General features: G+C 33.2%; 3 protein-coding genes across 5 annotated transcripts; 1 reads left to right on the top strand and 2 right to left on the bottom strand.

Annotated features, from left to right (window-relative positions):
* The first annotated feature begins 902 nt into the window (after positions 1-902).
* LOC111402031 (selenoprotein K-like) lies at positions 903-3,510 on the top strand. Its single transcript, XM_023030063.1, has 4 exons — positions 903-1,035; positions 2,780-2,883; positions 2,961-3,108; positions 3,214-3,510. The coding sequence occupies exons 1-4, from the start codon at positions 1,017-1,019 to the stop codon at positions 3,246-3,248; spliced, it is 306 nt and encodes a 101-aa protein (XP_022885831.1). The 5' UTR covers positions 903-1,016; the 3' UTR covers positions 3,249-3,510.
* A 226-nt stretch (positions 3,511-3,736) lies between these two features.
* Positions 3,737-9,965, bottom strand: LOC111402030 (fluoride export protein 2). Of its 3 annotated transcripts, none has more exons than XM_023030060.1 (7): positions 9,722-9,965; positions 7,619-8,055; positions 7,176-7,253; positions 6,406-6,504; positions 5,691-5,883; positions 4,867-5,279; positions 3,737-4,418 (listed from the first exon to the last, which is right to left on the bottom strand). In XM_023030060.1, the coding sequence occupies exons 2-7, from the start codon at positions 7,988-7,990 to the stop codon at positions 4,200-4,202; spliced, it is 1,374 nt and encodes a 457-aa protein (XP_022885828.1). In that variant the 5' UTR covers positions 7,991-8,055; positions 9,722-9,965; the 3' UTR covers positions 3,737-4,199. The 3 variants fall into 3 exon arrangements, with proteins under 3 accessions (XP_022885828.1, XP_022885830.1, XP_022885829.1); XM_023030062.1 differs by lacking the exon at positions 9,722-9,965 and adding an exon at positions 8,927-9,146; XM_023030061.1 differs by lacking the exon at positions 9,722-9,965 and adding an exon at positions 8,259-8,914.
* A 6,056-nt stretch (positions 9,966-16,021) lies between these two features.
* LOC111402029 (auxin transporter-like protein 3) lies at positions 16,022-21,583 on the bottom strand. Its single transcript, XM_023030059.1, has 8 exons — positions 21,392-21,583; positions 21,035-21,220; positions 20,397-20,509; positions 20,093-20,276; positions 19,478-19,575; positions 17,903-18,110; positions 16,865-17,122; positions 16,022-16,474 (listed from the first exon to the last, which is right to left on the bottom strand). The coding sequence occupies exons 1-8, from the start codon at positions 21,545-21,547 to the stop codon at positions 16,280-16,282; spliced, it is 1,398 nt and encodes a 465-aa protein (XP_022885827.1). The 5' UTR covers positions 21,548-21,583; the 3' UTR covers positions 16,022-16,279.
* Positions 21,584-23,380: the final 1,797 nt, after the last annotated feature.

The raw sequence follows: 23,380 nt of genomic DNA, 5'->3' as shown, positions 1-23,380 counted from the left end.
GTATCTTAATATATAAAAATACGTTCATATTGCAAGAAAAATCAAAGGGTCTAGTCAAGTTTTACGTACTCAACATACGTATCCATTGACAAGAGAGATGTTTTTTGAAGCTTGGGATTAATGAATTGGGGCGTTAGAAATAACATGATGTGATTTAATTACACTCAAATGCAAAAATAAAAATAAAAAAAATTAAAAATACAAAGAAAAGTGAAATGTATTATGTAAATGTAGCTTGAAATTTAAAGTATATTTTTGAATTGATTTTTATAAAATGAACAGTTAATCTGACGTGACATACTAATTAATAGCTTTTATGTTGACATTAGTAACCTGAGTGTCCACTAGTGTAACAAGTATAATTCAATGACCATTTTAAATTTTTTAACAAACTTCAGTGATCGTTGCTGAAATTAATCCTTATTTTTACTATTGAAAATAATAAGCAAATATAATTCATAAACTCATGTTATCATTTTGTTCAATTGATTAAGTCGAGTATATATACTTTGTATTTAAATTTTGATGAATTTAACTAACATAATTACATCTTTTGATTTATAATTTTTGGAGTTTATAAAAATATTTGCATAAAAATTGAGGTATATTTACTTTTTTTCGGAACAAATCAGCAAATAAAAATTTGCGATTAAAGGGTCTGTTCGATAATGATTATGAGAATTAATTTTTTAACTATTAGAGAGAAAAGTAGATTTCATCTGTGAGTGAAGAAGTAAAAAATAACAATTGAAATAATGTAATAACGGTTAAAATTTTATTTTTTTTGAGTGAAAAATTTGCACCTAACGGGGCTAAGCAACGCACCACCGATTGCCGACGTGGAAGCATATTATTGGTTCTGCTCACGCTGTTCTATTTGCATAGTCCAGTTATAATCGGACACATCAGAAATATAGAACCTAGGAAGCACATGAACCTCGCGTATATGATTTATTTAAGGCTCGAGAACAATATTACAACAAGAGGAAGACTCTGGAGAAAAAGTCGTTGCGGCTATGGCTTACGTTGAGAGAGGTAAATTTTTCTTTTTTTGTTTGATAACTTGATAATATTTTGTTTAATTAATTGGAATCGGGTGTTGTTTTTGCTAATATCGCGTAGAATTTGGTGCTAAGTATTTTGTAATTTATCATATTTTAATTGTCATGATCGTGAAATCCAGATGATGTGTGAAATCAAAAATCAGTATATATGTTTAATAATTGTCCGAGATGTAATGGGTTTAACGATTTCAGTTTATAATTTTACATAATTCATCACGTTCTTTTAGTTTTTCTTTTGCGTGCGTGAGAGGGAGACGCTGAATAAAATGATCCAGAGTCAGGTCAAATGGTAGGAACTCTGAAATTTTAATTTAAGCAGGCAATTTTGGTGGTGGGAGCGGGTGGGTGGTGGTACGCTGCGGGGGGATTGGAAATAGGCATTTGGTTCAGAACTGGATTATGGACAGCAATGTCAACCAGTAGGCTGTAGGTGAAAACATAGCAATATTCGTAGTTATATCCCAAGGATAGAAGCTTCTTCGGTGGAACCAACAAAAAAAGTGTAAAGGACTTGAAATCTGGGTGGATATTGCATGGGCTATTCTATTCAAAACTTTCCCAACAATACAAAAGAGCTTTGCGGATGTCCATGGCATGTTTGAATATAAAACTTGTTCTAATCTTCGATCAAGTACCCTTCTTATACGATAACAAAACTATGCCTTTTTTTGTCATAAATTTGGGGTCAGCTATGCGAATCATTACCTACTGGAAGATTTGAAGCAACAAGATCCCCAAACCAAATGTGTATTAAGTGCATCTTAATGTCATTAGTTTGACAAAGGTGAATGTTGGTTGTCAACCTACAACAATCCTTTACTTGGACATGAGAAGGGATAAAAAAACATAGGCACTATGTTTCCTTTGTTTGAAGAACTGAAAATTTAGCCAAGAACCTGAGGGAAATGAATATTGTGCACTTAAATCCTTCTAAGGGCAGAAGATGGCTGTTTATAATGTCATTTTAGATCCATTCATGAAACTTGTAAGTCATATTTTATATTAGTAAATCTGTCTTTTGTCAATTTCAAGCATGCTTATTCTTCAGTTAGATTTATACTCAAATATCCAATTCAGCCTACTTATTATTCAGAAACTGCAGCTTCAATTATTCTTTGATCTAATTGAAGTCTGGAATCTTATGGTACCTCTTTCATGACATGTACTCATGCATAGGTGTCAGACAGATGATTTAACATATCGACTTCATTGTCTCTCGCTGTTATCTTCTGTTTTTCTGGTTCACGAACAAACTGTTCTACAATGAGTTGTGAGATGTCATGTAGACTCACTATCTTCTTCTTTGGTATCTAATGATAGATGATAAGTTTGAATCCCTTTCAGATTTGAAGGCAAGGCAGTCTGGTATAGCAAGTTTAAATCAATTTTTGTAGTCTTGTTTCTTTCTTATTGGAATATGGTTTGAGGGGCTGGAGTTGAAAGATGTAAAAGAGATCTTACACTAGTTACTAGAAAATAGTGATACTTCCAGATGTCAACTTGGAATGGAATTCAAATGAATCTAGATTATTCAAATTCTGCCCCCTCAGCAGATTTTACCTACCAAGGAAGAGAATTTGGCCAACAATAGTTCACATAGATTCAGAAAGCCAAAGCATAAATTAAAGGAGTATAGTTGGGATATGATAACCTTGAAAGGAGATTGAATTACAAATATATTCATTACTCTTTATTTTTTTAAATATATTCTCCAGGTGTCGTCAAATCCAAGAAATCAATATGGCGATTACGGACAATCACAGATTTCTTTTGGGCAATTGTCAACTTCATTGGTGTATTCTTCACTACAATGTTTTCGGTAATCTTGAGATCTTCCCATGCGTAATTTCAGCAAATATGTGAATCATGTTCTCATTTTTTCTACATCTTCTGCAGATGGAAAAATCTGATGATTACAAGAAAGGATCGGGTGCCAGCAAGAAATGGGATGGTGGTGGTCCAGGAGGTCCTGGAAGCGGGCCATATGGTGGTGGTCCACGTGGGCCACCCCGTGGACTAGACAATGTTCGAGGGATTGACCACAGTAAGTCTTGTACCACCTCCCTGAATGAAAGAATATTTCAATTTAACTTTCTCCTCCTCCATGTTATTTATTTTTTACTGAATTCTTCGAATTCTCAATCCTCAGGTTCGCTTCCAGCATGTGGCTCTTGTTGTGGCTGAGGTGCCAAATATATCATCACTTCTGCCCATCACTATCGGGAAATTTTATTGAACCAGTGTGTATTGTTACCTAAAACTTATATATTAGGGATGAAACTATTTCCTAGTATGTAACCAAGTCCAGTTTCTATTTGGAAAACCATATTTCTATGCGTTTACAGAAGACAAATATGGTATATTACTGCTTTCCTGAAATGATCTCTTTTATTACACTAATTATATATTTCTTGCTAAGGTATGGAATCTAAATGGCCTATTCTCTCTACTGGAACAATGTAATGGATGAATACTCAATTTGTAAATGATCAACTGGGCCTATCTACTGGTTACAACGATCCTTCCCTACTCCGTGCATGCTGCTCGTTTAAAACCAAAAATATTTGTTTTGATGTCGATCCTTTTAACCTGTACGTGAATTGCATCTCTTGAAAGAAAAGCATACTTCCCAAGGAGCCACTGTAAATTCTCTCTGTTGTGTTCAAATGCCATGAATAAGCGAGAGGTTTTATACAATGTTAAATACTTGGAAGTAATTTTATACATTCCAATATGCGGTCAAGCTTTGCTGCATTAGATTGCTTACAACTTTGATGAAGTATTGAGTACATAACTTCTAGCAGCAATCGGAAGCAATCTAAATATCAAGGTGCCGTTTTTAAACAGTATAGCTAGCAACAACTTATCAAGACAGACAATGATGCTGAAGTATTCTCTAGTCACAGCGTAAATAGTATAATCAACCACAGCATTCAACCTGTGACGATGATCAACCACACTGGGATTGAGACAGCCAAAATTCTTCGCATGAAATTTGTATTCTATAGTTAATGCACCAGTCAATCATGTCTAAGATTTCTTCCACTTCCACAATAAATTTATTCAGCTTGACAAATCCATTACCCATATGATATAATAGCTCTGTATTTCGCGTTATCAGTTGGCATCTTCTCTTTAGTGATATCCCTTAGCCCAAGAAGGTACAGAATATATCAAAGTTCCCAAAATAAATGAAATACCAATTGTGATACTTGCATAAGCATATGCCATCCATGGGTTCTTGCTCTGCATCATTTTATGAAATTCAGCAATGAAAGTAGAAACAGTACTTAGACAACCAAGTAGTCCCAATTGTAATGCTGATGCCACAGTATCAAAATTCTTGGTATCAACCTGTGCCAAAACTCATCCATTGTTAGAAAAGGATATTGCAAGGGAAAGAGATAATGAAAGACAGCATGGTAAAGCATAATATAATTTTCTGATTTTTAGTTTAAAAGGCTTTGTTCTATGTAAAACGTATGAAATCCTTATTATAAAATACCATTTCTTTAAACTCGTAGAATCAAAAGTAATCGACATTCAAATCAATCGAGAAGATTTTGCAAGTGTGGATGGTAAAAAATGAATTTTTATTACAAGCTTTTGTGTGTATAAGTGAAGATAGAGAAGAAAACTAAGAGGTAAGAGGAAAACATATAACAGAGGAATACAGTTAGGTGAGGAGAATTAGACACCACTAAATATTATTAGCAAAGAAAAGAAAGTGAAATTTGTATATTATACCGTCCGGTAGAGTTTTATATTGCATACCCAAAATGCACTAGGAATGGAACCTTACCGTTTTCTTAAGGGTTGCCAATACAGCCATAATACAAGCAGCAAGAATGTTGGCAGTGAGAGTCCCCAAAGGAATCCATTTTAACGATCCACCACGTCCATTAAAACGAGCTAAGAACCACCTGATCCAGACACCAAGAGGTCCGACTATACAAGCCAAGAATAGCTGAGCTTCGGCACTATGACTGTTGAACTCGCGCTTTGCTAAAATCCCAAACACGCTAAATAATACACCGAGGGTCAATAACATCACCACCAGGCCTGTCAATAGGCAATGCCGTTCGTGCGAATTACAAATACTAGTGCACCTAGAGATGATACCATTAGAACTTGTATCCAACCTTATGAGAAGCCATTTAAAACCTTTGGCAGTATGAATTCCAAATACGATTGAAGAGGCAGCTAGTAACAAGCCTGAAATGTAAAATTGGGTTAAGTTAAAGGAAAATACAGCATATTATTTAATAGTTTTATGTTGCAATAAAACACGTCTATTCAATACATGATTGATCAGTTTAACATGCTCAGTACGTTTACAATGAACATGATATATATGATGCATGCTGTCTCTTATCATTCTATCGAACTAGTTAGTCTGTGCATGGACACAAGGACACGAGAACTGGCATATAGTGCATGCATTCAAAAATTACGAACATATCAGTTGCGCACTTATGTTTAGACACTAGTATGTTGACTCGACCTTGAGAATGTTCATTTGAACATTTTTCCGCTTGTTTCAGTTTCTTTTGAGTAAGTTCACAGGAAACCAATTCGTTCATTTGTCCTTGCATAATTATAAATGATTTTGATACAACAAAGTACCTATAAGAAAGCCAAGGAAAGCAAACATCCAACGTCCTTCGCAACTAAGGTCCAGCATTTTCTGATTCCAGCCACTGAATGTTGTAAGGCTTCCTAAGAAACCAGTCGACAATCCAATAGCCAACTCATCTGAAACTTTCGCAATATCATCTTTGAAAACAACACCAAACCAACCCATCAAGAATGAACCAACCTGAAACAATGCACATAATTTGCAAGATTATCTGAGAGAGAACCAAGTGATAAGAGCAATAACGTCATAATATGGAAGGAACAGTTTTCATGTGTACTGTGCTTCCGTGTTTGGCATGGTAACTAGACAGTACTATATAGTATGAAGAAAGGAAAAGAGGTTGGAATCTTGCCCATTATAATATCCAGTATCATCTAATATAGAGTACCAAATAAGCACATTATGTTCAACCCTACACGGAGAAATTCAGGTAGTATCTGGTTGAGCATTATCTATCTTGCTAATGGATTCGTGACATTGTACATATTACATTCCAAACACCCATGAATGTGAGAATCTTAAGTTCATATGCATGTGATTGAGGGCTCGACATGAGCAGCAGAAGGGCAATTGTGCTTGTGCATGTGTCTAAATATATATATATATATATAAAGAGAGATGTGTATATATATATATATATATATATATATATAGAGAGAGAGAGAGAGAGAGAGAGAGAGAGAGAGAGAGAGAGAGAGAGACCATGTTTGAAGGAACATCAGGATACATATAGCTTTGGTCACTTGTAGCACCAACTACATGTGGTCCAAATAGCTTTTGGAGACCATACCTGGTCAGGACCTGCAAAAGTATTACAAGAAAAGCATTAGGAACCACAATTTCAACGAATTTTTGTGGGACCAAATGGAAAATATCAGGAAAAAATCGTTTTCAAGCCACTGTCAGTTGCTGATCTTGCAATAAATGATGAATTTACAGATAAAAACCACCAGATGTAAAGGAGAATTTTTTCGGGTTAATAGGCAGGAAGCCAGGTAATAAAAACCACCAGATATAGAGCAGATATCAAAGCATTATGTACAAAAGGCAGAAGACACAGTCACACAGAGGAAAAGCATTTGATATGGTAATTTTAAGTTTTCAACAATTCATCCAGAGAATCTAAAAATTCGATCAAGACAGAGTGATAAGATTGTACTCTCCTGTTTATGATCAGGGATTGTCTTAATTCAAAATTCCAGAAAGAGATAGAGTATCATACCCAAACTTACTTCTGCTATGGATTTTACACTTTGTTATATATAATCCATATGAAATCACGGTGGATTTACACAAAATGATAAACAAGCCATCCAATTATACAATAGTATTTTGAGTTGATTACTCATAGTTAAAATACTATAATGCATCTATAGAGTTTTAAGATGCAAAATAGCCATTCTACAGATTTCAAGGTCAAATGATATATGCTAGAACATAGAAAATAAAAAGGTTAGTAATTAGTATAATACCCCAAGAATTCCAAATATTGCGAGACTGAGGAGACATAGGCCATACTTCAACAAACCTGGCGCCTCTTTCTCATGCTCCTGTGTACAAATCAATGGAAAGATAACTCATTTGTGCCAATTTCATCTTTCAAAATATTCATCCCAGTACTAGGTTTTATGGATAAAGTCCTACTCCCTACTTACGAGAGCAACAATGAACAAAAGTAAAATTAGAACAAGAAAACCACACAGATTTATGGTGATTTGCCTTTAATGTAAGAGCAACATCCATTATGCGACTTTAGGTTTTTACTATAATGAAGAACAAAAAAAAATGACCCCGTAAAATGCTTCATATAGAAGTCTCCACATGGTCCAACACCATCACCTTCTTGTTCAAGTTGAACAATGATGTTCCAAACTACTGGGACTACAAACCAATGGAAAAGAAGAAGAAAACTCACTTTCTTTTTATCTTTAGATGGGTGAATTGCATCAGTCGAAAGGGGAGATATAGTTTGCAAAGTTGATGGTGATACAGGGGAATCAGTATTCACAGCAGCATCTTCTTGAATGGGAACAACAACTCCATTTTCTATCACATTATCGAAAGAGAAACGGTGCCTCCCACTTTCGCTGTACCTACGGCTATAAAGTGCTCGATCCCCAATATCGCCTGCCTCAGAAATGGACTCACTTTCAACATCATCGTCCACTAGATGTTGGATTGCAAATGATAAATTTGAAGACTGCCTCCTCAAAGAAGAATTGGCACTACTTGCTCGACCAAATGATCCACTCCGTCTAGGTACAAACTCATGAGTCTCACGATCCATAATCCTTTTCTCGAGCCAGTGAAACTTCACAGATTTGTCGAAAATAAAATTCAATTAGCTACGTCCTGTAGATATGCAAGTTCAAATAGAATATCATCAGCTCAATTTTCTATATATATATAAGAAAATAATTCATATCACGAGATCTGACAAAGTTTTATGTGGTTACTGTCGTCCTATCGCAACCCTTCTCCTTTACCCAAGCTTAGGTCTAGCTATGAGAAAAAAGATTCATATCACACGACGTGACAAAGGTTTATGTACTTACTGTCATCCTATAGCAACCTTCTCCTTTACTCAGGCTCAGGACTGGCTATATAAAACATAGGTGGAGATTTGATAATGGTTGTATCATAAATGAATATACATAACTATAATCCATAATAAAGCTTTCTACAAAATGACATAGGAATTACAGTGACAAAGTAAATAGACTTTCCAGAAAAAAACATAAATCAACGAAGACAATTGCCAAATGATTCATGTTAAAAACAATCTGGATCCTAAAACTTCATGGTACGAGATTGAGCTAACTTATAAATCCTTCATGTCAGCACAGACAAGGACGAGTTATAGACTATAAACGATAAGTAGAATTGTGAAATATTAATAAATGTGTATTTCTATCACTTTTAAATAGAAAATAGTAAATGCCAACCCCCATCCTTACAGCACTGGCTAATTAAGTAATTAATAAACACTAGCAATGAGAAAATTATACAAAAGTACCCAAATAATGAGCCATATGTATTAGATCTTTATCTAATTCCAGTGACTACATAAACATAGTTCTGCTCTTCTATTAGTCAATAGACATACTGCAAAACAAGTATTAGCATGAATGTTACAAATTTTGCATTTGGAGAGAGGAAATCAAAAACAAAATCATTAATTTCATGTAGATCATTTTAGTTGATATTCTTTCTCAACCCCTACCCTCCAACGCTGCGACCCTACCGCTCTTCCCACTAGACCTGTCTGTTCGACTCATCATTCTCCAAGAGAGACCCTTCTAGAAATCAAATCAAGATTTCTCATCATTTTACCAAAGCAAAGTCCTTTTTATTAAGATTAAATTATTAAAGATCCTTTTTAACCAAAAAAATAAAAACCACACTAGGTTAGAATGAAACAGAATAGATTACATGAAAATGACAAATAAAATAGAATCAATATCAAAATTATGTTGGGAAAAATACTAAATCACGTAAATAAGAATGTCACATCCATTGGTATTAAAAAATTGTAGTTATCACAACAGTTTTAAATCAAAACAAAATCACACGGCTTTGAGTGGAAGTCCAAAATTAGGTGGACCCACGATTTGGTCATCGCTCAAAATTTTCAAGAACAGACAAAGGAAAAAGAGAAAAAAGAAAGAATCTTATCCCTACCAACACTTTCAATCTGACCACCAAACAGTTTCAAGAAGAATAATTAAAACGCCAGAAATATTAAAACGTCATTAAAAACCCAATACTTGGACCCGTGAACGATTAATAAAACCCATATTATATTCAACTTCATGAATAATTTCCAAAATCCCATTAAAAGGTTTTCACATTCTGGGCGTCTGTGCTATAACTATGAAAATTTAAAAAACGCACGTGTTACCACATGAAAAGCTTGTTGCATGTGTGTGTGTGTGTGTATATATATATATATATATATATATATATATCTCTGTGTGTGTGTGTGTGTGTGACGAGAGAGAGAGAGAGAGATACGAACCAGATGGGTGTAATATGTGTATACGCACAATCTTATATACATATATGAGGTTGGAAGGCTGTAGATGATGAGAAACGAATCTGAAATTACGAATTTTTTTAACGTAAAACTCAGATAACTGGGATTATTGACATCAAAGAATCAATGGTGTGAGGAAAATAAATTGCAGGGAAGAAAAATGGCCGTAATTGTACTGCGGGAATCTGAAATGGAGGGCTCTAATAATTTCCGTGTGATAGAGAGCCGTCCTGATATTGAACTGTTTTATACATAATACACTGTTCCTATCGTATGGGTTTTGACTATTTGTGCCCCTAAAGACAATTTTTTTATTGATTTTGGTCCCCACTCACAAGTTGACCAAACGACTCTGAGTAATGATAAACTGACTTCGATGCAGATTGTAGTAAATGAGTTCACGAGTTGTCTAGATTCGGACGCTTGGGTTTGTACTTAGCTCCATCCAGATGTTCCATTGATCGAGACGATTATTTATTTTTCAAACAAAGGTTAAACCCTAACTTTAAGGGTCCTCCACCACCCCTATTCTGAAGTATCGTGAGAGAGGTAAATCGCAGGTTATGCCTCTAAGGGTATAGGGTGGAAGACTGCTTGTACACTTGCACTTACCCAAGAACCAAATCCATATTTCAGGATTCGAACCTTTGACGCAGCAGCCTCATGCAAAGTTGGATTTCTCCACCATCCCTTTTTACCACTTGGAGATGTGCCTTGGGGGCAATTATTTATTTTTCTCTAAGACCTTTGATTGATCATATCATATTAGGCTTTTATTAGGACGAGTTGTAACTCTTTGAAATATTACACGAGCTTAGTTTGACAATTAAAAACTTGTACCGTTTATATGATGTTGTGTCGAATTTGAGATGCTTACATAAAGATTCAAATATCTTGTAAATAATGGAAAAAGAATGAAAAAGAAAAAGAAAAGAAAAAAACAGTCTTCTTCTTAAATGAAAGGAGAGCCCTTTTCGTTATAAACTGTTAAAAGATGGAAGTAGAGCTAAGCATCAAGATAAAGATTAAGGAACTACTCCTCCATCACAATCAGTGACTTAGGAAATGAGTCATCGAGAGTCAAAAAGCCAACCAAGCTCGGAAGACTGCTAAAAAACCATTGGTTCCTTATAGTCATTTATTTCTTTCTCTTTTATATAGTGACAACTCTTGCTCCCCTACCTTTGGCGGTCTGGGGATTTTTGGTGCGTGACGCCTAGCTAAAAATTCTATATGATTCAACAGATGGTATAGCATCAACGACATATTTGCTCTAGACGAGGCGGATTGCCTTTATACTTTTGAATGCTCTATCTTCAGGATGGCTTGTCGAGACCTCGGTGCTATATACTTAACTGTTAATTTCTCTTTTTGGTAAGTTATTACCTCACAATCCTAATGTTGGCAATACTAGATTAATGGATTTAGCCGATCTGAGCCATCAAAGGCCAAAAGGGGCTTATAAGGCTGTTAACCCTAGTAAGAATCTTCTCTGGGAATTGGCAAGAGGTCTTCGATTCGACATTGGTTTGGCATGGCATAAGATTAGGAAGGGGCCTAAAATAAACCCTGAAATTGGAATGCTTTTGTGGCAAATGAACATAATTTTGTTTTGTAAGATTGAATCAAAACTATTTCAACGTACCTTATTGCTTGTCTTTAACAAATAAGTCAAGATTTTGGCACTGCAAATTTCGATCACATTCGATCAATTTTTTTCTAAAAACTCTTATAAGTAAAAGAATTATTTTTATGAAATTAGGTAAACAGGTTTAAAAGCTGCTTTTGAGTCCCAAAAACTCATTTTGACTTTTTAAAAATAATGTCAAACGGATTCTTAATATCCAAATATAATTCAACCTTTCAACTGCTCGAATATTAGAAGAAGACAACTAAACATGCCTGGAAACTTGACGTGGGTTATTAGGCTACCTAATCCACTATATGGCGGAACTTTTGTGCTAAAAGGTACTAAACACGTAACTATAAAAACATGTTCACAATACGAGGCTATGCTTCCTCTATAAATGGGCCACAAGTGTAGGCCCATTCATTGGCCCATACCGTACAGTCCAAGCCTGTAACCAGAACTAAATATTTATAATCGAGTTAATTATGTTAATGGTCATTGAAGTTATGAATAATCATGCTAATGACCATTATTCTTTTATTTTCTAAATGTACGAATCATCACAAGTAATATAATGATAATTAAAATAAAGTTCTCACAATAACCATGCTCTTAAGCACTAAAATTCACAAGCATAACTATATTTAAACTACCCATTTAAGAAAAGAGAGTTTTATTCAATAAAACTAATGAGTGAACTTGTAGTAAATTAAATAACCTATGTTGTATGTCAGACGATCTTAAATTTTATCTTTAAATTGATGGATAAAAGTGTTATAACTCATGATTTCACCAAATTAATAAATCTTTAATCTTGTTTTTAAGTTCAATTCAAAAGTTCTTATTCCATCAAAATCACTAATTTACTATTTTTGTATGCCTTGAAATTAAATCAATCGTATCTAGCTAAGTGAACTCATTATATCACTATGTGAATTTGAATAAGTTTTAACTAAAACGCATTAAATCACATTTGAATTCAATTAGAGACCACAACAATAGTAAAAATGCATCTCTATCTTAAACTAAATTGATGAATTTTATTACACAGTCTAAATTAATTACTTTTGTCGATTTGTTAGAATCCATAAATAATCATAGAAATATTGGCCAAAATTTGCAAGCATTGACAGAAGAAGCAAATGATGAATAAACTTTGAGATTATTGTAAAAATAAATAGTTAATAAACAGTTGGATATAATTTTGATTTACAGAAAGAGAGTAATAAAATCAGAATGATAATAGTCGAGGCAAGAATTAGACTTTTTTTCTTTAAAACGATAATGCCCTACACTGGTGCTGACGGTCTCTTAACACGCGTCTCCCAAGATACAACGATCCCAAATTGTAATAGTAGCACTCCAAATTATAAGACCCGACGAACCTAATAATATTTTGATTTCTCGAAAATCAGAGGACTAAAATGCACGAATTTAATATTTGGAAATTAAATGCAAAATATGGAATATTGCAGAACGGAAGGACAGTACTTGCAAGAGAGAAAATTAGAAGAAATTTTTTGAAATAAACAAAAATGGGGATCTGAGGGTCTATTTATAAAAGTTAAAAGGTTGTGTCCAAAAGACACAACAGTCTAAAAGTTGTCTGGACAACCCATTTGTGCAGGTAGTAAAAACTGTCAGCAACCGTCAGTTTTTAGAAGGAGCCATGTGTCGCAGACAGAAAATTTAGGGAAAAAATAAATAATATAAATAAATTAAATTAATTAATTTAATAAAATAATATAAGTAAAATATTATTTTAACACAAATATATATACCAATTGGGCCATGTCCAAGTCCACAACCTATGCCCGTATTGAGCTAAGTCAGCTGATCAGATGCGACGACAACGACATGCGTGTGGGCTTTATTTTGACCTACTAGCATGTAGGTCATCTTCCCTCCAAAGACTAGTGGTGCTTTTTGGGGTCCAAACATAAGTCCCAAACTTGATCTATATAAAATGGTTTATATTCTTCTAGTTTTTCTACATGGGATTTGTACTTTCCAATTTCCCATCAATTTTTATTCTTAATTTATTTTAACTTCAAGTGGTTATCTTATGGCTTTAATTTCTCATTAACCCTTAATTACTTTTGAGAAATAAATACATATATCAATCTACTTATGGAGTAGAATACACTTGACAAAAGAAATTATTTATTCAACTAATGTGACTCACTTAAATAATTAGTCAAAGATTGGTCAAGCCAACTAATTATTTCAAATTTTCCAACAGCAAAATCAAACTTTAATAAATTAAAAACTTAAATTTTGAAATTCGAAATTAAGCCCCCGTTTGGTCCCCATTAATTTACATCCCATTATGTTTCATTTTTCTATCTTTTATTTTCAATCACACAATTTACTATAAAATAATATTACACGAAAATCGAAAACCTTTTCTTCTTTTTCAACCACTAATTTAAAAAAAAAACACTATTCCATTCATTTTCATTTCTAGAAAATGGGGACCAAAAATGTTCAAAACTAGATTACGTCATTTGTCCTCACCAAAAGTTTCTTTACTTTTTAAAAGATGGTTGTAAAATTATTGTACTAAAAGTAGTGAGTCATGCTAGTAAAGTAATGAGTCATGTCCTTTAAAGTGATGAGTCATGTCCTTTTAAGTTGTGAGTCATGTCCTTATGTAATAAGTATTGTACTAAAAGTGTTGAGTCATTGATAGTATTATTAGTTTTGTATCGGTTGTATAATGAGGCTCCTCCTCCATATAAGGAGCTCTTATCTTTCATTGAGGATCATCTCGAGTTCAACTTTTCTTAATAAAAAGTTTGTTCCTCTTAACAATGTTCTTCTAAAATCCTTTCTTTGTTCTTGCATAATCTTGATAACTGTGAAAATTCTAGAATGAATAAGTAAGAATAAGATATAAGTAGTATCAAAAGTATGCTTTGCAGTTGTCTTTTTGAGGATCCTCTGCATCAGAAAATTTGGCACTACTGATTATATGATCCCATATGGAGGTTTGGTAATACCGAAAGTTAGGTCTTATGTTGTTGCCCAAAGGGCTTGTTGTGGGCTAGAATACATAGTGTTATCACACCCCCACTATGTTGGTTCCTCCCCCATCTTGGCGACGAGTGGCGCGCGTCAAACACGCCTTAATTGGCCTGTTTGCGTGAACCAGGGCGATCTACCAAAGCAAGTGGGCTGCCATCCACTTTTTCCTGCCATTTAATCCTAAATTGGGCCCAAATTTAGACCCAATTAACTTTTCTCCATTTGGTCCATGTCTCCTAATCCACTATATTTTATACAATTTTACGGATAATTGCAGATACGACCCTAAAACTTTCAAAATGTTGTAAGTTTTTTTCTAACCTTTTATTGTTGTGCCCATGGTTCCAAATCTTTCAAATGCATTTGTGTGGAGCCTAGTGATGGCAAAAGGGCCGAGTAACTCGTCGGCTTGGCTCATGGACGAGCTCGAACCTGAGCTAAGTGAGGGACTCGTTTAGCGAGCTGAGCCTTTGAGCTCATGTGATGTGCCCACAAGTCTAAAGTTCACGAGCCCATGTCAAGAATGCCAACAAAAAGTCAAAAAAATATAAAAAAAACTCGAGCTCGTGGGCTCGCTCGACTTGTGATCTCAGGAGCTCGTGGGCTGAGCCGAGCTCGAGCTTGACCTATATCTAAGTGACGAGCCAAGGTCATCGGTACATGGCCGGATCAGCTCATTGTCACTGCTTGTGAAGTCCAAATGGATGAAAATCGTTCGATCTGCTGTTAGTTGATTGTAAAGTGGTCAATCATCAAATTCAAACTCCTCTCCTCAAACCAGCTCCAAATTTAAAGATGATGCATTTTCAACTATCATTACTTCCTGCCATGCCAAAGGCATCCAAACAAGAAATAAAATCTCAAACCCATAATTTTGCACATCCTTATTCTGTTGTCTTTCCTTGTCAATGTAAAGAAATAGTCAAAAGAGTAAAGCCTCTTGACACATCACATGAATTGCTCTAACTCTCATGCACTTTTTATCCTCTCACTGTTAGAGATTGCATAACCCATGTCAAGATTTGGTCCACTTTTTCGTATGCTTACAACAAGAATGAAAACAAAAGTTCTCTAATTATTAAATTGATTATTGTCTATCATGTCACCTAGCACTTCGGCTTGATTCGGTATGACTATGATTTTAAGAGAATAAATCGGTATGACTGTGATTTTAAGAAAATAAGTTGTCGTTGTGCTGAAGAAAGAATGAGCAGCGGGAACGAGTAAATAAGTATTTGGTGAATTTTTATTTCAAAATTGTTATATGTTTCTAAATCAATATTTTAGTGTTTTATAAACAAAAGTGATATACAAAATTTATAAAATTACAAAATAAAAGCAAAATCTATATAGTGGAAATTTGAAATATCATTTAATTCATGAGACTTGCTACAATTCGGTTCTCAATTTCTCCATTTCCATATAATAAGAAAAGTATCAAATAAATTTTATCTTTAACGTGAACTATAGAATTTTAAATGTTGTATTTACGCTACTTCTCAAAAACCGCTACAAATTCTTCTATAAGCCCCCTTTTTTTATTTAAAAAAAAATGCCAAAAGTAATTTCTGATTCTTAGATAATCAAAAGTCGATCTCTAAAATCAATCTCAAGTGGAGCCGACATACCAAACATCCACATTATGTATTTGGGTGACATGCACTAACTTGCAACATAGAACAACGTAACTTACTACAAGCTCCATATATATAAAACGGAAGCCCACAAAAACAAAGGGAATTGCACTTCTTGAACAAAAGCAAACTGGACACACAGCTAGAGAAACTGTTACAAGAAACATAAGGAAGAAAAAAAAAATGTCACAAATTTTGCCACCCTTTTTACACACTTTCTTACGTATGTTAATTTCTACTCTCTTATCCTCAACCTTTATGCGGAGGACACTGATAACATTTGGTAAAGACTCCAAATGTGTCAATTTGACGTATGAAATTTACCATACTTGCCCAACCTCCAAATCCAAAACCAACAACAAATACCCATACTACAACAAATATGTTCATGGAGTATACGCCACCCCAACCTCCAAGGAATTTTGGTGGTCTCTCAACTGCGTTCTGTGAAAAACAGAAGAAAATTGTACATTAGTCGATATTTAAAATGAATAATTCATGAAAAGAAACATAAAAAAGAAGCAAGTTGGTAAGATAGTATACATATCACTTCGTTTAAAAGTTTAAGTTGTTAGAAATGCTACGTATATTTTTATTTGAATTTTATATTTAACACTTCCCTTTGCTTACTGTTGAATATGTTAAAATCCTACTGCGTGAAATCTTTAATAGATGAGTGACGATAAGACTTTTGCATAGAAATATTATAAGTAACAAGCGGTTGCGCTTAAAAAAAAAAAATGGTAAGCAGTAAATTAATTTCTAAACAAGTGAATTTTGTTAGTTAAAAATAGATTTAAAAACTATGCTTGACAAAATAAATAGGTGGATTACCTCTCGGGCAGGTGCAGAAGCAAAAGTGATCATGTGTGCCATGGCAGGAATTATGTAGACTGTGAAGCTAACCAGAAGAGATCCCACAGTGGAATTGATAGGACCAAAGAAAGGGAAAATAATTGCAATAAACCATATGGGAATAACCACAGGTAATCTTGCTATTGCACGCTTGAACAAGCTTTTTGTGTCATGTACTCCAATGAATTTCTCCCACACAAAGTACAATGGAGTGCATGCAAATCCAAATGTAATAAACTGCACAAAAACAATTGAAATATTAAGAAATAATTTGTTTAGTAGTCAACTTTGAACTAGGAAAAGATTTCATAATATTCTCCATGGCAATTGCACAGACTTCTTCATCTCTTCGGTTCAAAACCAAAAGATTGTTTAGAAATGATGGGCCCAATGTCATCTCCCCACACACAAAAAAAAAAAAATAATAATAATAAGTAAATAAATAAATAAATTTGGGACTTGTTGGGTGGTATAAGATTAATACGTATATAGCTATTTCGAAAAATATGGTCCCACATGTGACTTTCTCTCCACATGAAGAAAAAGCTATGATGCTTGCAGAAAATGATCTATCGGTCTTATATTATCTCCATTATAATGTGATTACGTAATTAATAATGTTTCTTTTTGCAGTTCTTTGTAATTGTTAAGGAAAAAATTTCACATCATTTAAATATAAAACCAATTATCAACATATTAGACTTCCCACAACTCTTAGCAATGTTAAACTTTAACCTAAGATTTAGCCCCTATATGGCGGGGATAATTAAAATCAGAGCTTTAATAGATTTTGATAAAAGTTAATGAAATGTGTAGTTGAAAGTTGTATGTCCCATGAAATACGTGGTTAAAATTAGACTTTAATTTAGATTAAAATTTATATTTTAATCCCTACCAAACATGGACTTAATATGATATAAATTTTTAACCAAAAAAAAAAAAATGCTGAAAACAATCAGATTTTAAGATCGACGTTCTGAAAGGAGAAAATTAGCTTAAATTTGAAAGATTAATTACCTGATGAATGAGCATGAGGATGACAGCAGAGTCTCTAAAACCAGTTCTTGGGAGCAAAGCAAAGGCGTTGGCGTGGTTAAGCAGCATATCTCCAAAAGCCCAATAAACAGCACTAGCCGATGGTAGGGTTAGAGTGAGCACATAAATGGTAGCCAGCAAGTATATTAGCTTGAACTTTTGTGGCTTCCACATTGCATGCATTATTTCCCTAAAAAAAAAATGGTGCACCATAATTAATTTGGGATTCAGCTTTTTTTTTTTTTTTTTTTTTGTTCAAGTGAATTTGTAATCAGATTGGCTGAAAAAAGTATGTCCTTGTTTGATTCAACTAAAAAATTAGATTAAAATCAAAATCAAAATTAATATTTACCTTTAACCACACATTTTATGGAATACATAACTTTTCAACTGTGCATTTTAACCATTTTTTTTAAAAATAAAAATCTACTAAAATCTTATTTTGGCTAGCTCAACTTATGAGGAAAATATTTAAATTCGAGATATTATTGAACTAATAAAATTAATCCTAGAGACCATCATTCGATGCAAAATAACATGAAAATTTTCTCCCTATTGGGTTTAGATAAAAATCCGATTTTTAGTAGATTTTGATAAAAAAAAAAAAAAAATGATGAATTTTGTGATTGAATAGTTGTGAAATCCATGAAATGTGTAATTAAAATTAATTATTGATTTTTTCTTAAATTTTAATCTAAGTCTAAACCAATGGTTTCTGTATAAGAATCAAATTATTATTAATTTTTTTTTATTTTTTTCATATTTATATATGTTGGAATTTATCTTTACGTCTCCTTCTCAAATCTTGTTACCATCCATGTCTTTATCTATTGGATTGCTTAACGTCATATTCTTTCGTAATAAATTAATATATAGGACTTAGTGACAAATATTAAAGTAATTCGCAATAAAATAATAAGTGTTCGTGACAAATCCGACCTATTAATTAACTTTATAGTTGCTTCGATTTCTTAGTCTTGTAAACGAAAATGAAAGGCAATTAAAAATAAGAAAACATTCCACCGGGTTTCGAGGAAGCATGTTGCTTCCAGCTATAATGCGTGCATATGTTATGTCCATATTAGACAAGTATAATTAACAAAGTAAATAGTGCAAACGGTGTGTGGGAGAGAGAGACATTTGAAGACGACCCGATTTAAATAAATAAATTTTATTTAGACTTTTAGATTAGATATGACTGAATCGAATATATAAATATTGAGTTCGAGTCTTATCACTACTAATGAAAAGTTTGTAATATCAAAAAATAATGAATCAAGCCTATCGTAGACGAGATGAAAAGTACTGTTGATGTTATATGTATTAAAGCACGTTCAAAAGAACTAACTTCTTTTAACTTTTCTTTTCTTTTTTCTAAAATATGAAGGGTTGCATCAACAAAAAAAGTTGTAAAGAAGTTGTTTCTTTCCGTCTTTCAAGCAAAGAAATATGTGATCTAATTCGTCACTCTTAACATCTTAAATTTTTTAACATCTAAATTTAGAGAAATTTATTCGACGGTCGAAAAAATTTGAACAGGGCCATTGAGAAACTTACACTGTGACAGCATGCCCACCAAATGTGTAAAGAATGTTTGTGGCCCCAGTGAAGTAGAGAACCATTTTGGCTGGCCCTGAATGCTTCACTCCCTCAACCTTCATGTACACAAATTAGTAAGTACTTAAAAATACTTTATATATGACACAAACATCTTAATTAAAACCTAATCAACCCAAAATCCCACTTTAATATTACCGTTATTAAAACTTTAATAAAATATTTCCTCTTTCTAACAATTTCAGAGTGTTTAACATAATTACAGAGCAGATAAAAGTTTCGAGTTTAAATCTCATTGCTAGTGAAGTGAAAAATGACTCCAACATGCTTGAATTTCGTGTTGAATACTATATTTATATTACGCTTCCCGTTTCTAATAATATAAATATTTAGACAAGATAGTTGGACTAATATCTTAGTGCATGTTTGGCAATGATTTTTCTCTCTAAAAAAATTAATTTTTTGACCGTTATTTCATTATTTCAGTATCATTTTTGACTTCTTCTCCTACAGATAAGATCTACTTTTCTCTTTAACGGTCAAAAAATCAATTTCCAAAATCACTACCGAACAAGCCTTAGTCTAATTGAGATTAATTAGGAAAATATTATATACCTGTCCATGGAGGAGAGAAGCAACAGTTAGGTACCATGCAGTGTAAGTTGTCATGACAAGACCCAAAAATGACCAAATTCTATAGTTGTGGAAAGATGGGATGAAAACAGTAGTGGCACAACAGGCTCCAAATATATACGTCCAAGTTCTCTTATCAAGATTGTCATTTATGTAGTAGATGTTACTGCAACACAAGAATAAAAAAAATCTCAGAAGATATATGTAAGATTGGTTACGTTAACTGGGTCAAAATTAATAATTGCGTATATATTTTCAAAAAGAGAAAAGTAATAAGGGGATCCACCTTGCACATGCAATTAACTGTATCACAGATCCAAAGAGAAGAAAGGTGCAGTTGAAAAAGAGGCCAATATTTCTCCAGTGTTTTCCTAGTAGCCCATCAAGAACTTCAAACCACTGCATCAAAATGAAATTTAACAGAAGAAAGAATTAATTAAATGACCTTAAGAAAATCACAACAACTTAGAGTTCAATATATTGGTAGATAGATTTCTTGAAAAGGAAACGAAAGACGAAATATAAATCTATAGGAATGAAATCGAACGTGCATAAATAAAAATATAAGAGATTAGAAACAATGGAGCGCAGTAATTGAATTAGTAAAATTTCAAGTTTCAGTAAACTCATATTTCATATCAAGTTAGTCGTTAAACTTGTACATTTCTTGCAATTTGATCATTCTATTCATAAAATTACATTGTGATCTAATTGATAGCTTACTTAGAAATTAACAAGACTTTTACGTCACTTTTTCGTTAATCATACAAATGGATTGGTTCTTACCACAAATATTTTTAACCGGTAACTGCCTAAATTTCGAGGTTTCTAAAATCTTAATAATTCAAGATATTTACCGATATATTTCTCGAAATACGAATCCAAAGACCTAACGAAGTCAAATGTAAAGAAATATGTACATACCTGGATTACATGGTTTCTAAAATCCACCTTTTCTCTTTCTTTTCTAGTTCTGTATTCAACGTAAAGAACACTTATAAGATAAGCAGTCCAGCTTCCCATCAAACCATAGAACAGTTGGAAAGTAATTCCAGACGCCATTCCCAGTTGTGAAAATGAGTAAGGCAGTGTGAGAAGCACTTGTGCAACCTACAACATAAAAAAAAAAATACTTATTTTCAAATAATTGTCTAACAGCATGTTTGAACGAGCTTAAAAGTTACTTTCCTAAAAAGTAAAGTAAACATTGTTAGTAAAACATGTAAGATGGAATATCATGTGTGATAAATAAGTAACTTAAAAAGTAAGTTACAAACTCGCCTGATTAGAAGCGCAACTAAACCATGCATCATAGACAGAACCTCCATGCCAAAACAGATTAGAAAACTTGCTTCTAATGGAGTCTGATTTGGGTTCTTCTCTTTCCATTTCTACATAGTTTCCTGCAACTACAGTTTCAACCTTTTCTGAAGCCATTTTCCGTATGTGTGCAATGAAGGGTTTGTAGGGAGTTTATATAAATAGATGAATTCATCAAGATTTCTATCTCTTCTTTATTAGTATTTCTTGAACAATGATTGAGTTACCCTTGTAGGGACCTAGTTAGGTCAGCATTTGTATGTGATTGAGCAATAAATATTTATGAAAAATAAGATTTTAAATGAATATACTTTTCTTTAATAACTTAAAAAGTGATGAGCAAAACTGTATTCATATTTGTGGAAAAATATTAATGATATCTTTTTCAAATTTTGAAAATGATTTAGTGAAGTAATACTAATAAAATGACTTTCATTACTTCTAATTTATTCACCAAAACGGACAAATTAATAAATAGTCCTTAAGTTGGCAAATTTCAACTAATAAAAAATTCTCAAACTAATAACGTGGTCAGCTAATTGATTTTCAGTTTCGTGACTTCCGTTTTGTACGAGAGCGAAAAATTGCAGTCACATTCATTTCTTTATATTTGAATTATTTAATTTGAGCTTCATTTGAATCATATATTTCAGTGAGGAAGTTACAAAAGAAATATGTTTTATTTTGGAATTTTGATCTCAAAATGTAAACGATTGCATAAACATAACTAGAGCTTGTTTGGGAGTGATTTTGAAAATTGATTTTTTGACATTTAGGGGAAAAGTAAAGTCCACCTGTGAGCGAAGAAGTCAAATATAACGGATGGAATAGTGAAATAACGGTCAAAAAATCACTCCCAAACAAGCTGCTAATGACCACATATACCTCAACAATACTCACTCTTTAAAAAGGAAAATTTAACTTATTTTCTAAAAGAATAACTTTTAAGCAAAATTCAACATCCCAAGAAAAATCTTTCGCTTGAACACTAGTTATGGAGCAAGGGTAATGGGCCTAGAGTAGCATGATCGCACGAGCGGGTGTCCCACCAATAGCCCTTCCTTTTTAAAGAACCCCATATTATACACTGATTGATCATGAACACAACTATAGGAAAGTATAAAAGGAGAAAATCTGCTTATTTAAACGATTACAATCAAAGATGGAGGGAATGATTACTTTGGACTAGACTTGAGTGCTTAACATCATTAATCCCACACGTGTGCCAACTGGCTTCACAAAAGATTTCTAAAATCTAATCTTTATTCTTTTTCTCCTACTTTGGGTTCTCTTTCTCTCCCTCACTTTCTCTAAATATACACAAGTACGTACGTATACATACATTTATACAAATCAAGAATTTTTTTAAAAGAACGAGATTTTTAGTTATAACCTAAATTGACATCTTTGTGAGTCGATCCATAAGTATAAAGATCTAAAAATTGACCCAGGATCACGTTAAGAAGCATCGAGTGAACGGCTTAAAAAGAAGCTCCAATAGTACAAGCATCAATCTAGCGGCTTAAAAGGCTCCATTCTTACTAGGACGAAGAGTGGCGAATTTAATGGGTGGGACCATTTACGCTTTTATTCCGGTGAATAAAATTTTTCATTTGGAAATTTTCTACATATTAATTTAGTCTAAAAGATTTTTTTATTTCAATTCTGACTTCGCTCGTGAGAAGGACAAACATGATCTTGGACTAGTATGTTTGGACTACAAATCAAGCATGAAAGATTTAGTTTCATAACTGAAGTTAGTGGTAGGGTTATCATACATGATTATGTGTTTTTCTTTCTATTTACTACTTTTTCTCTCCAATGGAATTGTTTCAATCATGATGAAGGGACAGAATCTAGATTATTACACATTATGTGGGATTTTTAAAAAAATTTTTTTTAGCAAAATTATAAACTTAATATAAAGAAATATAAAGAAATATATATATA

The sequence above is a fragment of the Olea europaea genome, chromosome 10 (genome assembly GCF_002742605.1).
Source record: "Olea europaea var. sylvestris chromosome 10, O_europaea_v1, whole genome shotgun sequence".
Classification (NCBI taxonomy): Eukaryota; Viridiplantae; Streptophyta; class Magnoliopsida; order Lamiales; family Oleaceae; genus Olea; species Olea europaea.
Note: the sequence above shows the minus strand (reverse complement) of the source record. Positions and strands in the feature narration are given on the sequence as shown.

What these genes read in the sequence shown, in the direction of transcription:
- LOC111402029 (XM_023030059.1), bottom strand. Translation starts at nt 21,547, where the DNA reads ATGGCTTCAGAAAAGGTTGAAACTGTAGTTGCAGGAAACTATGTAGAA. An exon ending in CAGTTAATTGCATGTGCAAG is followed by an intron (nt 20,277 to 20,396) that starts GTGGATCCCCTT and finishes CTTGTGTTGCAG; the next exon opens with TAACATCTACTACATAAATG. An exon ending in CTTCTGCACCTGCCCGAGAG is followed by an intron (nt 16,475 to 16,864) that starts GTAATCCACCTA and finishes TGTTTTTCACAG; the next exon opens with AACGCAGTTGAGAGACCACC.
- LOC111402030 (XM_023030060.1), bottom strand. Translation starts at nt 7,990, where the DNA reads ATGGATCGTGAGACTCATGAGTTTGTACCTAGACGGAGTGGATCATTT. An exon ending in CATCTAAAGATAAAAAGAAA is followed by an intron (nt 7,254 to 7,618) that starts GTGAGTTTTCTT and finishes ATTTGTACACAG; the next exon opens with GAGCATGAGAAAGAGGCGCC. An exon ending in CTGATGTTCCTTCAAACATG is followed by an intron (nt 5,884 to 6,405) that starts GTCTCTCTCTCT and finishes GCATTGTTTCAG; the next exon opens with GTTGGTTCATTCTTGATGGG.
- LOC111402031 (XM_023030063.1), top strand. An exon ending in TCTTCACTACAATGTTTTCG is followed by an intron (nt 2,884 to 2,960) that starts GTAATCTTGAGA and finishes CATCTTCTGCAG; the next exon opens with ATGGAAAAATCTGATGATTA. An exon ending in TGTTCGAGGGATTGACCACA is followed by an intron (nt 3,109 to 3,213) that starts GTAAGTCTTGTA and finishes CTCAATCCTCAG; the next exon opens with GTTCGCTTCCAGCATGTGGC.